This window comes from Podarcis bocagei (assembly GCF_964188305.1).
Source record: "Podarcis bocagei genome assembly, chromosome: 1".
NCBI classification, from domain to species: Eukaryota; Metazoa; Chordata; class Lepidosauria; order Squamata; family Lacertidae; genus Podarcis; species Podarcis bocagei.
In genome coordinates, this window is record NC_138125.1 from 95516516 (window position 1) to 95532948 (window position 16433).

The 16433-nt window shown below is 40.4% G+C and overlaps 1 protein-coding gene across 3 annotated transcripts; it reads right to left on the bottom strand.

Moving 5' to 3' along the window:
• Nucleotides 1-924: 924 nt before the first annotated feature.
• On the bottom strand, nucleotides 925-15917 carry CCDC14 (coiled-coil domain containing 14). 3 transcript variants are annotated; one of them, XM_081188435.1, is made up of 13 exons: nucleotides 15776-15917; nucleotides 14772-14827; nucleotides 14380-14455; nucleotides 12654-12726; nucleotides 12424-12564; nucleotides 11631-11873; nucleotides 11438-11535; nucleotides 9274-9847; nucleotides 7713-7854; nucleotides 6744-6823; nucleotides 5254-5469; nucleotides 5041-5170; nucleotides 925-2166 (listed from the first exon to the last, which is right to left on the bottom strand). In XM_081188435.1, exons 1-13 carry the CDS (start codon nucleotides 15803-15805, stop codon nucleotides 1194-1196), a joined length of 2832 nt encoding a protein of 943 aa, XP_081044561.1. In that variant the 5' UTR covers nucleotides 15806-15917; the 3' UTR covers nucleotides 925-1193. The 3 variants fall into 3 exon arrangements, with proteins under 3 accessions (XP_081044561.1, XP_081044560.1, XP_081044562.1); XM_081188434.1 differs by having other exon boundaries at nucleotides 5041-5173; nucleotides 15776-15916; XM_081188436.1 differs by lacking the exons at nucleotides 12654-12726; nucleotides 14380-14455; nucleotides 14772-14827; nucleotides 15776-15917 and having other exon boundaries at nucleotides 5041-5173; nucleotides 12440-12553.
• Between the last annotated feature and the right edge of the window lie 516 nt (nucleotides 15918-16433).

A 16433-nucleotide genomic window follows, 5' to 3' on the forward strand; every position in this document is an offset into this window, starting at 1 on the left:
TAAAGATTGGGGCTAAAACGCAAGCTGTCATCTTTTGCACAGGAATAGTACAATACTGCTTTGATTTTGATCGGATTCTTAAATGTGATGCAAGCTTTTGATTTCATCAAGCTGAATGTTCCCAAAAGGGGGAAGGCTGTTTAATCTTTTCTCACCCACCACCTATTATGAACTTCTGTATGATTAAAACCTTACAGGGCTGCACTGAAAGATTTAGTCCTGATAAGCTCATATTCTACTGTTTCTGTAAACTGGGATCTCAGTAAACCAGGCTACCTCTCTGACATTAGAGTACCTCAGCTACACTGCGGCATCACTATTTCAAATGTAATTAACTTCAAAATCCTTTAATGCATTTCAATATAGGCTAAATGCCATATTTTTTACCCAGCAGTGGTTTAAAGCTCTTTGAGTGGTAGTTTCAATTGCTTTTCAGATGTCATTTGAATGTGTCAAGAACCTTCATGTTCATTACAAGACCTGAGCAAACATCCCCCCCAGCTGCTTTCTATATTCCGAGGGATCCTGTTCAGTTTTTGCCTGAAGGTTGCTCAGGCTTTTGTGGTGAATATATGGAGGTCAAGTATACAAACAAAGCTGCTCCCTCATTCCTCCCTCTCTATATTCAGATGTGTGAAAAGGGTGTCTGTTGATGGTGGGAACAAAGAAAGGAAAGGCTGGTGGGAACAAGGAAAAAATGAAGGCAATTGCCTCCAGTGTTGAATTGTGTGTGGAAATCCAGAGGTCATCTAGTCCAACCCCCTGCAATGCAGAAATCACAGCTTAAAGAATCCCTGATGGATGGCCATCCAATTTGTTTAAAAACCTCCAAGGAAGGAGAGTCTACCATTTTCTGAAGTACTAAATCAAGCTTCAGGTGGTGTTTAGATGAAAAATTAACGGTAAATAAAGCCCACAGAAAAAGTAGGTTCAATCAATTTATTAACAAATAATTAATAATTTATTAGAAAACTTACATTTATTTACATTCTAAAATTAAAATTTACAGGAATATTTCAGATTTAATCTTCATTTATGTAATGAATAATTTTTTGCCACTAAAACAGCTCTTCATCTTGTCAGTAAAAAAAAAGTGTTACAGCAACAATTCAAAAGTTATACAAATACAAACATGCTATAAAATAACCAGATTTCAATGAAAGAATTTCTCTAGCGTCTTCTGAAATAGCGCATTAAGGACTTGCTGTTTTTTTAAAACTATTCTGCAAAGTCTTTTGCAGTCTAGCTATGTTGGCATCCAAGGCTGCTAGACCATTTTTGAAGTCTTCTTCATCTCTAGAAGTGAATGTTGAAAAGGAAGATATGGTCCATTCAGATTTTCCAGACATCCAGTCAAAAGTTGAGAAACTGGAGTCAGGAACAGAAATACAAGGGCCTTTTTTCTGTGTGTTTCCTTTCTGATGTGGAATAGAAGCATAAAAGAATTTATCAGGCTGAAGTCCATCTGGATCGTCCGAAATCACTTTAGCAGCATCATTTGTTATTTCTTTTGGCTGCATTTGGCATCTGTCTCCCTCCAGCTTTGCTGTCTTCCCCTTACTTTCAGACTTATTTTCCGCAGTCTTTTTGGGACTAAAGCTACCATACAATTTATCAACGGCCTTTGCATTGTTGCCCGGCATCCCAAACCTAATTGGCTGCTTGGTATTGGCCAACCCAAAGTTACAGTCCCGTTTGGGGGGAACTTGACACTGTGTATCTGTCCTTTCAGCTGCTGCAGCTGGTTTCTGAGATGGACTGCTACTCAATGGAATGTAAATAGTCTCATCCGGCCCATGCCCTTCTACCAAAGTACTTGAATTGCTGGCTGCTTCAACTTCAGGCTTTAGGAAGGCAAAGCTTTTTGGAGCCACTATTTCCCCTGCAATAGGGCTGTTTTGAGGAGGGTCTTCTGTTGCCCTCATGTCATATCCTTCACCTGGTACCTTCATCTTACTTTTTGGTAAGACGGGCTCTGCCAGAATAGGACTGGTTTCTAACTTTTTAAGGTAGCTCATTACAGAATCACTTAGAGGGTATGCGTCGGCCTGCAGCTGTTTTTCATGAATTTCCAAGAGTGCTTTTGACAGACTGCTTTCTTGTTTTGGTTTGGCAGTGTCCACAGTGAGGTCCGAGAGAAGTTTGGACATACTGCCCTGCAGAGCCCTGTTGAGAACAATTCAGTAGTTTAATTTTAATTAGGACAAGGAATATGACAAAATCCAAGATCCTGAATTTGTCTCTAGCAGTTAGGCTCTGGTTGTAGTTTTATACCCACTTACCTGTGGGTATAGACATGGTATACTGTACCTCTTTCAGCATACAGTCCACCTTGAGACAATACAGAAGTTAGTAATACTGTTTAGTCATACCTATACTGAGCTTTTAAGTAAAACTTAAAAACTATGACTGCAGGTTGGGCTTTTTGGGTGGCCTGTCTTAAGTTTATCTTCCAAACGACCATTGTATTGAAGTAGAACATTATCTATTAGTTTTGTAAAGAGGCAAACACATTTAAACTTTCATTGAAAATAAAAGAAAAAGAAAACTGAACATTTTGTGTGTGTGTGTAAGTAAATGTCATAACCGTGTGGGATGCCAAGTGAGGATGCCAAGTGAGACAGGCTATAAGTGAAGGGGGGTCTCTAGAAATGGGGCCATGTAAATACAACCGTACACCCAGTTGTCACTGCCTTCCAACAAGTCACATGGGCCAAAACCAAGTTGGCTACAATTACAAACACTGCTAGGAGGAAAAGTGCTGCCCCTTCCCCCAAAACTAGTGATCAATGGTTGGCTTGTCTCCCTAACATGCCCTAGTATATGTGTTGTTGTTGTTGATGATGATGATGATATTAATACAGTGGTACCTCAAGTTACAGGTGCTTCAGGTTACAGACTCCGCTAACCCAGAAATAGTACCTCGGGTTAAGAACTTTGCTTCAGGATGAGAACAGAAATTGGAAGGCAGCAGCACAGCGGCAGTGGGAGGCCCCATTAGCTAAAGTGGTGCTTCAGATTAAGAACAGTTTCAGGTTAAGAACAGACCTCCAGAACGAATTAAGTTCTTAGCCCAAGGTACCACTGTAATAATAATAATTTAATTGTGTTGTGTTCTAATGTTACCAATGTCCTGATATTTCATGTTATAGTGATATAGAAATATTTTTATAAATAAAAGCCAAACGGCCACCATTCAGCCTTAAAGGAAGAACTAATGATGCAATCAGAAGTCTTTACTAAGAGACACACCTCCCATAACCCACTGCAATGGGTGTCTGGGGAAGAGTGGGAGAACCCCTCCCTTTTGCCCATCGTTATGAATGGAATGCTTGCAACTTGAAGAAATAAATTGATTAAATGCTGCACCACTCTCTCCTGGAACATTCAAGGAAAATCCCAGAAACATTAAAAACTGAACTCAAAAGTGCTGCCCATGAAACTGTTGTGGCTGCACCCACAGTTCTTTTAAAAAATAAAATGGTCTGAGGATTAGCTGTTTGCGGGGTGGAGGAGTCCGGGCACGTGTTCTGCTCCCCACTGTCCTGAATAGCTGAAGGGGTAAAAATTTAAGCTTTTCGAATAGTCTCAATAGTTCAGTTCCAACCTATTAAACAGGAGACAAAAGTATGCACACAGGTTGCAGAAACAAGTTTGAGCTACAATCTGAAAAATCTACCTGTTATGTGTGGTAATGACGCCCAACTGGGTTAGGTGAAGCAACAAGAGAAAACAAGAGCTAAAAACCAGAATGTGACAACTTTTATTCACACTGGTGAATAAATTGTAAAGTGTCATTTTCCCCCCTTTCTAGCAAGACAGGTTTCAACTTAGTCCATGAATCTCTGACACCATCTGGTGGCTAAGTACTACACCCACAGTGCAAGACTTGACTAAATATATGTGACAGAACTATCAGTTAAACTTCAACAAAGTGTCTTGTGCAAGACTACCTGCTCCAGAAGCAGTTGTTTTTATTATTTAAATTTGTATACTGCCCTATACCCATAGGTCTCAGGGCAGTTCACAGGATAAATTATGCCCTCTTCAAACAATATTCTATTAAACAAGTAGCTCAAGTGAAACAAGGAGAGACGGAACAGCTGGAGGTGAGTAAATAGACTTGGCTAAGCAGATTTGTTTCTCTTTGTCTGTTTCTACACAATTTCTTTTCATACTTAATGTACCACCTCAAAAGAAGTCTTAAGTAAATTGGATTCTTGATAGAAAGAGAGATTATTCAAACCCATTAACTGTAGAAAAACAAAGGACAAGTTATCTTTATTTTCTGAACTTCTATACATCCTTTGGACTCTCCCTCTGGGTGGCATTCTATAGTGAATGAATCAAGTCCCAAGAAGACTGAGCACGGCCACCTCAATGTCAGCCGTAAGCCAATCAAGTTTCAGGAACTAGTGTAGCACACTCAAGTTCAGCTAACTGTCAGGATTACTTGCATTATACAGTTTTCAAAGAGCAACTAATTATTGAAACAAAGTCACAAGAGCAATACATTCTTCCCTAATAAAGTGACAGAAATGGGTTTCTACTATATTATTTTGCCAATTTATATAGTTAATGAATACTAGTTGTAATATTAGTTTCCAGTGAAACTAGTGCTTGACCCAAACATTTAAAATAAAAAGCTGAATATTGTTCCTTTGCCATGCTAAACATATGGCATGCTCCCCCTCCCAAATCTGAAGTTTGAAAATCCTACCTGAAATTATTCTGCAAAATCTTTGGAGAATGTTCAATTTGGCTATTATTTTCAGAGATATTGGTGCTTTTAAACGGAAAAGAATCCACCATTTTCCAATATGGCGACTTCTCCCGGTCTTCTGTAAGTTTATCATAGCTTTCAGATCAACATACATGCTATTTTCAGCTTTTCATTCTAAATGTGTTGGGCCTAAAATTTTGCTAACTGCACAGAACTAAAGTTAAAAGAAGGAAGGGCAATGTTACTGAACATTAGTTATTTGCACCATTTGATTCAAAGGTGGGATACATATTTGACAAGCAAATTAAGATAGTTACCGAGTCAATTCATGCAATCTATTCACTTCTGCGTCTTTCTGACGCAATGTTATGCCTAAGATCTGGTTTTCTTTCTCAGCAACTTCCAACTTGTACTGCAAGCTCTTTGTGCTGTTCAACATATCTTCTGCTTCTGAAACACATTGAAGAAGTGTAAATTGTAATTTTTACATTAAACAAATATGAACCCAGAAAGTGCCTCAGTGTACACACCAATTTTGAGCTTTGTTGAGAAAATATCATATTGCTGTTGCTTTTCATGAAGCTCTTGGTCCCTCTCGTGAATTATTCTGGTCAGCCTTCTATTTTCCTCTTTTTGGCTTTCTAACATTTTTATGATCTCTTCATTTTTATTCCGCAGCAACTCATTGCTTTTCATATATTCATTCAACTGACTCTGCAATGTGATATTCAAAGACTGGAGCGAGACTATAGGAAGAAGCATATAGTTGTTTTAAAAGACAAGTTCAACCCCAACAAATATTTATAACTACTAAAATATAAATAGGTGGCATGCCCTTGTAATCTCTAGGATTTTTAACAGCAATACATTTTGCCCGAGGCTTCCTTTGGAGACTGTCTAGAAATTTTAATCAGTAGAGAATGTTGCAACATGTCCTTAGGTGAATATGTATGAACTGTTCTGCTGTAGCTGTAATGAATTTTTCTATTTCCTTTTAGGCCAAACTGAAGATGTCTTACTTACTGGTTGGAGCTGACTTAGGATGTAGCAGCTGCAATCATGAAGATACAGCCAACTCGCTGCATGCACTAACTGGTTCACTTACTTTTCTCCACACAGTAATGTACGTGAGTGCAGGTAGAAATTCATTAGTGTGACCCAACTATACAGACTTTAATATTCAAATTGTAAGAGAAACCATGCATGTAACCATTTCCACAATCAAGTCAATAAACCATTCCTGAATAAAGTTGTACGATACAATGGCATTGTTTCATGTGAAACAGTATGAGAGGGAACGAGACAGTGGTCATGTTTTGATTAGCATCTCACATCTTAATAAGCCAAAATGTGAACCAGTCTTCTGCTCACACATGCAGCTAATTCACAAGAGCACGTGAACGTGCTAGGAAATCTTCAGCTAACTAGTTTCTGCTTTCATATGTACTGCAAATCTATTATTAACATATTTAGAAAATGTATTTAGCATTGGGTACAACACATTATAAAAAATCACTGGCATAAAACAAACCATGGAATAACAGAGTGACATAGGTGTGAATAACGGCTAGGAGAAGCAGCAGCATAACTGAAAACCCTTAGAGCCAGAAATCTGCTGCAGTTTAGTAGACATGAATGAAAAAACATAGCTAATAGTTAATTGTGAATGTGCCAATCATGCACACTTTGCTCTTACTAGTGGGCAGGAGAAAGAAACCACGATCCTTCATTTGTTATTGGAGCAAAACAAACCTTTATTTCCAGTTTGGACACACTTAAGCCAGGGAAAGCAGGTATAATTTGTGCATTTGCGGTAAACCATTAACTATGGCTTACTATTACATGAAGGGCTTTATATAAAGTAAATATAGTACACTATTCAAGTACTTCATTAGACGAAAGCAGCATTGCTTCCAGAACTGTTAGAAGTGTGAGTAACCAGCAGAGACTGTGAATACGCTTCAAATTCTGTTTTAAGTGCTTTTAAAAAACATTCAAATCTTTACACTTTGTTACTTACATTCATAGTTGCTATCCAGATTGCATTCTTTTTCTGCTCTCTCTTGGTTCTTCAGCTGTTGATTCAATATTCTTAGTCGTCTTCATTTGAATTGAGGGGTGGGAAAGTTTGCATTTAACAACTATTTTCTATGGCAATGGTTTTGATAAAAAGTGAGGGGACAAAACTATCTTCCTCAGCTTTTAAGTTAACTTTATCCATTCTTACAACCCTTCATTCTCTGCTAGATCCTCTTCTGCTTGGGACAATTGCACCACAGCTTTAAAACAATGCCAATACACAAAAAGTACAATCCAAGAATGTTCCCACAGCAGCTTGCGTATTATACAGTTGAACCCCAACTGCAACCGAGATGAGCTTCCAATCAGCTGAGGTTACCAGTGCTGATCTGATAAAGTCAGCAGAGAGGTTTGCTGTTGCTGAACCACAGTCCTATGAACCTGTATACACAAACTGATCACAGTTGTTATCACTAGCATTACCAACTGTTATTAACCACAATAACGGAACTATTCTGTTCCATTACGTGGATAACCATTATGTGGCAGTGAACTGCCTTTTGCAGTTCCCCCGGCAGACCCCTCTTCTTCCACAATGAACTCTACAAGAAAGTGAAAATTGGGTGGAGAACAAGGATAGCACCAATTTTTATATCAAGATAGTCTGCTGATGTTTCAACTCCCAAATGCGTCTTACTCGTTTTAGTTGAACATTGATAAATAAGTTTTAGATTGTTTCGCAAAAATGTTTCAACATGTCAATTTATTATACAGTATTTCTGTTTTATAGATAACAGACTTAATTTATATGTATACATAATCTATGCATCTACTCCTTTAAAAAAGGACAGAATTGTAATCCTGCTGTAAAATGCTTTTGTTTTAAGTGCACATTCACCCTTTCGTTAACTGTTCTAAACTGAGATCTGGTGAATTACCATTGCTGATCTTCCATACATATATTACTGACCTGCGCAATTGGGCATTTTCACTTCTGAGAGGTTGAACAGCAAGTGCTATTTCAGCTTGTACATTTGCGTTTCCAACAACTGCAGGCAAGAGTGATACTGTGTCTTCTACTTCACCTAGCAATCTCAAAATTTCTGAATCATCTATAATGGGGAAAGGAAGAATCTGTTGAGTAATCAAATGCACTCCTGAAAACATGTTGTGGAAGAATAAAAATTCACAATCCTAGAAAGATACCAGGTACTTTTACATCAGCTATATGCTGCAATAGATTTAAGACAGAGCTCTGTCTTCAATATGTCCCTTTCCAAAGGAAGGGAACAAATTTCATTAATGTTTTTGCAGTGCATGTTGCTAAAAGAAAAAACCAGCACTTTACCCTGAGAATAATGAGAACCCTTGTGTATATATATATATCAACCTTATTGTTCAAGGTGTAATGTTAGCAACATGACCCTAAACACATCTGCTTACAGCTAATTATTCCAGAAGCTTCATTTACTTCCATATAAGCTTGCTTGCTTACTTACCTACCTGATGCCCAGGATGAACAGTACTTGCCAGCTCACAAAGCGGAAATAAGAAGAATTCCACCATGGGTGTTTCCCCATCTAATAAGACTTACATTAATATGGGAATCCTCAAGAAACATTTTATAACCTATTCATATTAGGTAGGGAAAGGCAGATAGTTATATTTGCTTTCTATAGTCATCAGATTAAAAAAAAATATATGTCTCACATTCAACTCCACTACATAAACTCCATTGGAAGCTTTTATGCTGTACTGATCTGGAACATGATTCCTTAATCAAGAAAGTATCCAAAAATATTTTAATAAGAATAGCAATGAGTTGTAAATCACTGGTTTTCAATACACGAAGCAGATGTGATTAGGAAAATGAAGGGGAAGAGATTTGTTTTTGTTTTTTTTTACATTTGACTTCAGATTTTTTACAAAACAAAAAGCACCACTCAGCCATATTGAGAATGTGAACACTCTCCCTTGTGCAGAAAGGAGTCTCTGTGCTTTATTGCCTACTAAATGTAAAGCGACCCCTGACCGTTAGGTCCAGTCGCAGACGACTCTGGGGTTGCGACGCTCAGCTCACTTTACTGGCCGAGGGAGCTGGCGTACAGCTTTCGGGTCATGTGGCCAGCATGAATAAGCCGCTTCTGGCAAACCAGAGCAGTGCACGGAAACGCTGTTTACCTTCCTGCCAGAGTGGTACCTATTTATCTACTTGAACTTTTGTGCTTTCAAACTGCTAGGTTGGCAGGAGCAGGGACCAAGCAACGGGAGCTCACCCTGTCGCGGGGTTTCGAACCGCAACCTTCTGATCGGCAAGCCCTAGGCTCTGTGGTTTAACCCACAGGGCCACCCACGTCCCCTTTATTGCTTACTTCTAACAGATAAAAGGAACAAAATACTAAAATATGAAACCTTAGTAGAAAGAAAGACAAAATTAGTAGAAACAAATGTGGTTTTGTCATGTTGGTATTCAATTAAGTAAACCTTACAAGTATAAATCAATTATAGTGTAAGCAGAAATCTCATATTACCCTGATCAGTGAGCAAGGCCTTAAGTTCTCCCAAAAGATACTTCACAGTTTTCACTTTCTGAGCTGTTTTTTGAAGGCTTGTCTTTTTAGGTTTTAAAATGTCCTTGTCAAAGCTCGTCTGACAGCTTGTATCTCTCACTGGTGCCATATCAACTCCATCCAAGTTTTCCTCTTCGCTTAGAGTACCCTCACTATATTCTTCAGCAGTGTCTTCTCTAGAAATCAAGGGCTTGGACTGAATTTGGTCAACATCCTGGTACTTTCCATCAACCTTCCCATTCTCCTTTTCATGTGCTTGCAACAGAGCCAGATGTGCTTGAATACATCTTATTAGGTCTGCCTCTTTAATCTGCTGTTCGTGGTTTCCTTGATCTGGCACAGTTTCTCTGGTACTAGGTGGAGCAAGTACTGTGGGTGGCGTAGGATTGCTTGGAGCAGACTGGATCATGTGGGGCAGGGCAGAACATGAAGCAACAGTCTGCCCTTGGGCACCAGAAGTGGAGCCACTGGGGCCTTCTGGCAAGAGAAGTCCCATCTGTGATGCACACTGAGTGCAGCTCTCAATGACAGCACCCTATAAAAAGAGCATATGAATAATTTATTCTACACTTAAATGTTAATACTGCACACTTAGTTATGAGTAGGTTGCAATAAAAAACAGTGTTTAGATGTGTAGCCTACTATAAAGGTAAATATTTCATTAGGCACCGTATTTTTTGCTCTATAAGGGGCACCTGACCATAAGAAGCACCTCGTTTTAGAGGAGGAAAACAAGAAAAAATATTCTGAATCTGCGCAGCACCTCTTTAGCAAAGCGGGAGGAGAAACAGAAGGGGCTCCGTTTCTCCTCCTGCTTCGCTGAAGGGGCGCTGCACAGCTCTCCCTCTCTGCGCAGCGCCTCTCCAGCAAAGCTAAGTCAGAACAGCAAGAGGGATCGCTGTGCAGCGAAAGCAGCGACCCCTCTTGCTGTTCTGGGATAGCCGCACCAAGCCTCTTCAGGGCAGGGGGAGCGTTCCTCCCGTTGCTCTGAAGAGGCTTCACGTAGCTATCCCAGAAGTCAGAACAGCAAGAGGGATCGCTGCACAGCGATCCCTCTTGTTGTTCTGGCTTCAGCAATAGCTACGCAGCCTGCATTCACTCCATAAGATGCACACACATTTCCCCTTACTTTTTAGGAGGGAAAAAGTGCGTCTTATAGAGCGAAAAATACGGTAAGTATTATATTTTCTATGACACCATGCAGGATCTCTTTCCCCACTTCTTAAGCATACTTTCAAAGGCACAGCAGTTGATACACCCTGTCCTAAAGGCTTATTTAACAATAAGCTATTATGCCATTTGAATGCTATCCAACACACAAAGAGAGACAAAGAGAAATTGCCTATATTGTATTAGTAATTAGTTGAACCTGATGGGGTAATCTATGGCAGGTGTTTCAAAATATATGCAGAATTAAAGGTTGCTTCAGTACTGGTGTTCTTCAAAACAGCTCCACTTTGAAGCAGGTGAAGTTGGATTTGTTTTAACAATTTTTTCTTTCTTTTCCCCTTTCGGCTTGCAGAATTAATTTGTTGCAGTTGTACTGTATTGTGCTCGCCCAATGTAGTGAGGAAGTATTTAGAAGAATGGGTGACAAGCAAATTCTACTTAAGCCTCAAGACGGTGTACAAGGTGATAAAATCTAACAATAAATCACAGTAAAATATAAAAAAATGCAGCTGATAATCCAAAGGGCACTATTAATTCTCAACATTAAATGCCAGAAAAGGCTTAAGCAAAGAGGTATGTTTTTAAGAAGTGTCATGTGATGTGAAAAATAGAGTGTTTTCCTGAATGTGATCTGCCGGACTTTGGCACAAGCTGCTGACCTTAACAGAGTCTTACATTCCTGTTGTCCCCTCCATCCTCTTATGTCGTCAAATACCAAAGGGGAAATTGAAATTATATCATGGTTCCTCCTCTTTGAAAACCATAAATAAAAAAAAATGAAAAAAATGACCAGTTATCTACATCTACACCAACAATTGTTAAATTGCATTAGACTTTAGAAGCCCCCGTTTTAACATGTATTAAGGAAACTTTTAAGGAAGGCAAAACAGTAGAAATTTATCAATAGTATGCACAGAACAAAACGTGGCAATCCAAAATTTAAGAGAGTACTTACAGGCTGAACAAACGAAGGATTAGCTGCATATTGTGGGGACAGAGCTGGTGTAGAGGTAGGCAAACGGGAGTTGAATGCTGTTACAGGCTGATATGTTGCTATCGATTGAGGTATAAAGAACAAAATTGTCAATGTTAAGATTAAATATATCCATCCCACGTCTGTCAAATCAAATCATGCCATTCCCACTCACTGTGTTCAGGAACGATGGAACATGGAACTTCAGGAATGCCACTGGATTTTTGCAGCGGTTGGGTGTTTAGCAGAGACATCTGGGTTTGCACATGCTCACACAGTTTCTGATGCATCACAGGAGAGTGCTGAGTGCAAGGTATATGAATTGGTTGAAGAGGAGAAGGTTGCCCTGTACTTACAGGAGTTGTGTCTTTTTCAACAACTGCAGCATTCACTGATGCTGGCTTATTTGGCATAGGCACTACAAAAAGCAAAAAGGATAACCTTTAACTCTGTTAAGTTATATTCTAAAACAACAAAGATGTAGCAGTAACCTTTTGAGTTTTGGAATTCTGCTCTTGAAGCATTGCCATGCGCTTGTAGTCTTGATTATGTTTTATGTTACATTATGTAAGATAAAAGTAAAAATATGTAAGTTATATTCTTAAGCATTCCTCAAAGTCTAAACTATTTTCTAATAGTTCAAGAATATAGTTCTGCATTGTTCACAGACTCATGGTGGCCTGTACTTGACCAAAGACTGTACAGTGAAACACGTAATTTAGTCCTATTGATGAATACAACAAAAAACTTAAGACCTCCATGAAGCAAAATTTGATCTACTAGTGCAGGTGAAATCTACTGAACATTTATGGTACAGTAAGGCTATTGTTAAAAAATCAGATCTTTTAAAGAGTAATGTATAAATTGTGTTTTATCATTTTCTTATAGATATTCTGTAATGAAACACTGAATGGATATAATAAAATAAAGAATTAACTTAAAAATAAAGTTGAAGAAAAACATCTTACCCATTCCTTTACGCACATTTGCAGAAATATTTTTTTTCTTTTGACCCCTCTTCTTTGAACCATTGACTTTACTGAGTAAAGGTCTTGAAGCTGTTCTGACAAAAGCTGCTTTTCCTGCCTTTTGACAGAGGTTCTGCATCCCTAGCATCATTTGAAATAATATCATTTAGCAACAAAGTAAGTTACTCGCAGAATGAAAACTGAATTCAAGTAATTAAAAAGAATACTACCTTCAGATTCATTTTGCAAAATGTCCTTCAGTAAAGATGCACAGCGATCCAGGCCATGATGAATGGTTGCAACCTGGAGAAAGGATATGAAAGAGAATGCGAACAGTTTTCATTCACAGAAAATGGCTCATTATTAAACCTTCCTTATTCTGTGAGCTAGTAAATGTTCCAAAGTGTGTGTTGGAAACTACAACCAGTACTGAATGCTGCTGCTAGGATGCCCGTGAGTGCTAGGCATTGTATGATTTGCCCTGGCTGCTGGTTTGTTTCCAGGCTCAATTCAAGGTACTCATTACAACGCTTGGTGGCTTGGGACCTGCATATCTTAACAGCGTGGGGGGGGGGGGGGCAACCTTGGGCCTGCAGGCTAATCTTGACCTATGAGGTCCTTTCCCTCCAACCATGTCTACCTGCCTGTCAGCTGCCATAACTGGGTTAAATCCTGCAGTGGCTGCATGTGATTGTTCCCAGCAAGGCACAGGCCTATGTAGCAAATGAGTTAAATATTGCTCAAGTCAAGTGATCAAGCATTTCTGTTTAAGCTAGGGCTGGGCAATATTAGGTTTTCAACATCGTGGTGTATTGCCAGCCAAACACCACAGTTTGGCGATCTACCACGATGTTGAAAAACAAGATGCGTTGGCCTCTGCCTGCGAGACACGGGGTGAAACTGCCCCAGCTCTCACCTTAAGAGCTGAGGCGATTTCACCCAGGGTTGCAGGCTGGGACAATGCAGCTTGTTCGTGCAGCTTAGCTGGGGGGAGGGAACATTTCCCTTCCCCAGCTGAGTCATCCCCGGTGCTTTTGCTGCTCACACGCGAGCAGCAGGAGTATTGGGGCTCCTTTAATTGCTAGACTGAGGCAAGGGCACCTGCACGCTCCTCAGGTGAGCAGTTTAAAGATTCAGAGGGAGGAACAGGCTGTATCGGCACCTCACCGGTACAGCTTGTTTCTCCCACCGCGTCATATGAAGGCAGTGGGATGGTGGTTTCACTATGTATTGCTGGTGAAACCGCCGCTGCTCCCGAGTCCCTCTGCTAGCAGTGCCCACTGGAAGAAGAAACATTTGACTCCCTTCAGCACACGCTGCTAGCACAGGGATTCAGGAGCGGTAGCTGTTTCACCAGTGATACCGACATCACGGTCTGCTCTTCATACTGGTTCTGGGCAATATATTGATATATCTCCCAGGCCTAGTTTGAGCCTACAAAACCAGAGACTCAAACATGAGCTGTCTGAAAGTTCTTTGCAAACAGGAAAATGGATTTAAAAAGTGCTGCACTTTGAAATCCCAACAATCGGGGCTTCAAAGCGCAACATGAGCTGACATCACAATGGCATTAAGTGATTAACAGATGGGAAGCCATCCATCCAGAAAAGGTTCCTTTGTTGTTGTTGTTTAGTTGTGTCCGACTCTTCGGAACCCCATGAACCAGAGCACGCCAGGCACTTCTGTCTTCCACTGCCTCCCGCAGTTTGGTCAAACTCATGCTGGTAGCTTCGAATACACTATCTAACCATCTCGTCCTCTGTCATCCCCTTCTCCTTACTTCTGCTTAAAAGATTACCCTCTTCCATATAACTTTCTGACAAGGCCCTGTTCTCCCGATTAATTGAAAATGTGAAACATGATGACAGTGACCAGGGCTAGTGGCTTTTCATAGCAATATTTAATATGCACAAATAAAAAACTTTGCTCAGATTTTGCATTATAGTCTGTCATTACCTGATCTTCAGAATCTGTGGAATACAGGGAGTAGCCAAAATCAGCATCAGGACGTGCCACTTTTCTTAAAGCATTCCTGAAACACAGAAATGCTGTGTTAACTCTCTCTCTAGCATACATGCAAAACAACACTTGGACTTTGATATCTAGGAAAGGAGAAATGCTAAAACACAGTATCAGAAACTCTAAAACCAACCACATCAAAAAAGCACCTTAGGTTTGAAGGCATTATATGTAATATTTGATAAGGAATTTAAGATGATTCTATAATCTTCATTTCTAACAAGCATTGGTCCCAACTAGCCAGCAAAAAGCACAACATTTAGGGCAGTTTTAACAATATGCTACTGCTCAAACCTGCACAAATATAGAAGATATGAGGATATCCTTACTGTTTTCCTCCGCTTGCTAATTTAGCTGATCCTGTCAACCTTCCTGATGACAGTACCTGTTGGTTGCACAAACAAGCACTCAATATTTGGTATTAGTTTTCCAGAATAAGTGTAACAGAAAACACACCTCAGGCTTACGAGAGAGAGAGAGAGAGAGAGAGAGAGAGAGAGAGACTACATCTTCTACAGGAAAGCCAGCATGCAAGTGATGTTTTATTTTAAAAATGCTTATAAGAGCATAGAACTGATAACAGAAAAATTTCGTTCTACTTCAAGAGTGAAAAGCGATCTGCAGTAGTGAAGCATGTCTGACCTATACTTTGTATGTAAGCCAATTAAGAGTCTTTTTAAAGAATAAATAACCATTGGGAACATGTAGGCCTCTGTGCATATTTGCAAATATCAAGAACAGAATACTTCACATTTTGAAATTCAGATTCCCTGCACAAGCATGACTATTAACTGGCCATTTCAACAAGGAAAACACTGGTATCCAACTAAGAGCCTTTATAACTTCAACCATTTGGTAATGTGTTCTATAACTATTAATAATAAATAAAACCACTGCAAACCAGGAGAGGTTATGCTTAAGTAGTTAAACTCATACTATTTTTGTACAATCTGGTATTGCAGAAACAATCACAGTTCACACCATCACATTTTGCATGTGTGCTCCAGGAGCAAGAGCGATAGGGATCGGCTTAAAGACCCTCTGCTTTTATGAATTCTAGAAGGGTGGGCTTGTTACCTACTCTGTTGGTAAAAGCAGCAGAGTCCCGCGGCACCTTAAGAACTAAATAAGATGCATCAATAACAGAGGCGTTCGCAGATCCCACTCCACTTCCATCATCAGGAGCATGAACTGCAGCCTTGAGTCGGTAAGCATACAGGCATCATGCATGGTTATGGGGAATGCAGAGCCCTGAGGTTACGAGGGGGAACTCAGGGCGAAGAGCCCGAACTTAATGACAAGCGCTTGCTCCCCCTCTCCCGCCCGCATTTACCTTGTGCCTTACGGAGCCCGGCCTCGCCATCTCCTTCCAGCCAAGAGGCTGCCTCTTCCTCCAAGCTGACTGACGGGCCCAACGGTTACTCACGGGGCAGAGCCTGTCTCAAGCCCCGCCCCCTATTTGCTCTCATTGAGGCGGCGGCGGCGGCGGCAGAACGAGCGGGAAAGGGAGAGGTAGGAGGGAAATAAATAAGAGCCCGGCGATCTAGTTTATTCTATTGGTTAGAGCCGTTCCTAAGTCGGACCAATAGAGGAAGCGGAGCGTGAGAGAGGCGTGGCTTAGCCTGTTTGTCCCTTAGTCAACCCTCGGAGGGTGGGACCGGTGTTTACTAGGCGTCCTGCACGCGTTCCTCTGGGAGCCATTGAAATGAGTGGGAAATCCCCACTGAAACAGGACAGGTTTTTTTTTGCTGCTGGGAGAAGGGAAGGGGCCCTTGCTTTGGGCTCTGGAAGCTCATCCTGCGGTCAGTGTGTTAGCCTAAAGCAGAGGTTTCCAACCTTTTTGAGTCCACGGCTCCCTTGACCAGCTGCATTCTTTTTGCGGCACTCCTGTGGGGCTCAGGAGCCCAGTTATGGGTCACCCTTTGCCTGCAGAGCTGGCATCCTCTCACCCTTTTTCAAACACCCTCCCTTGTGGGTGGAGAGCCTCCTTT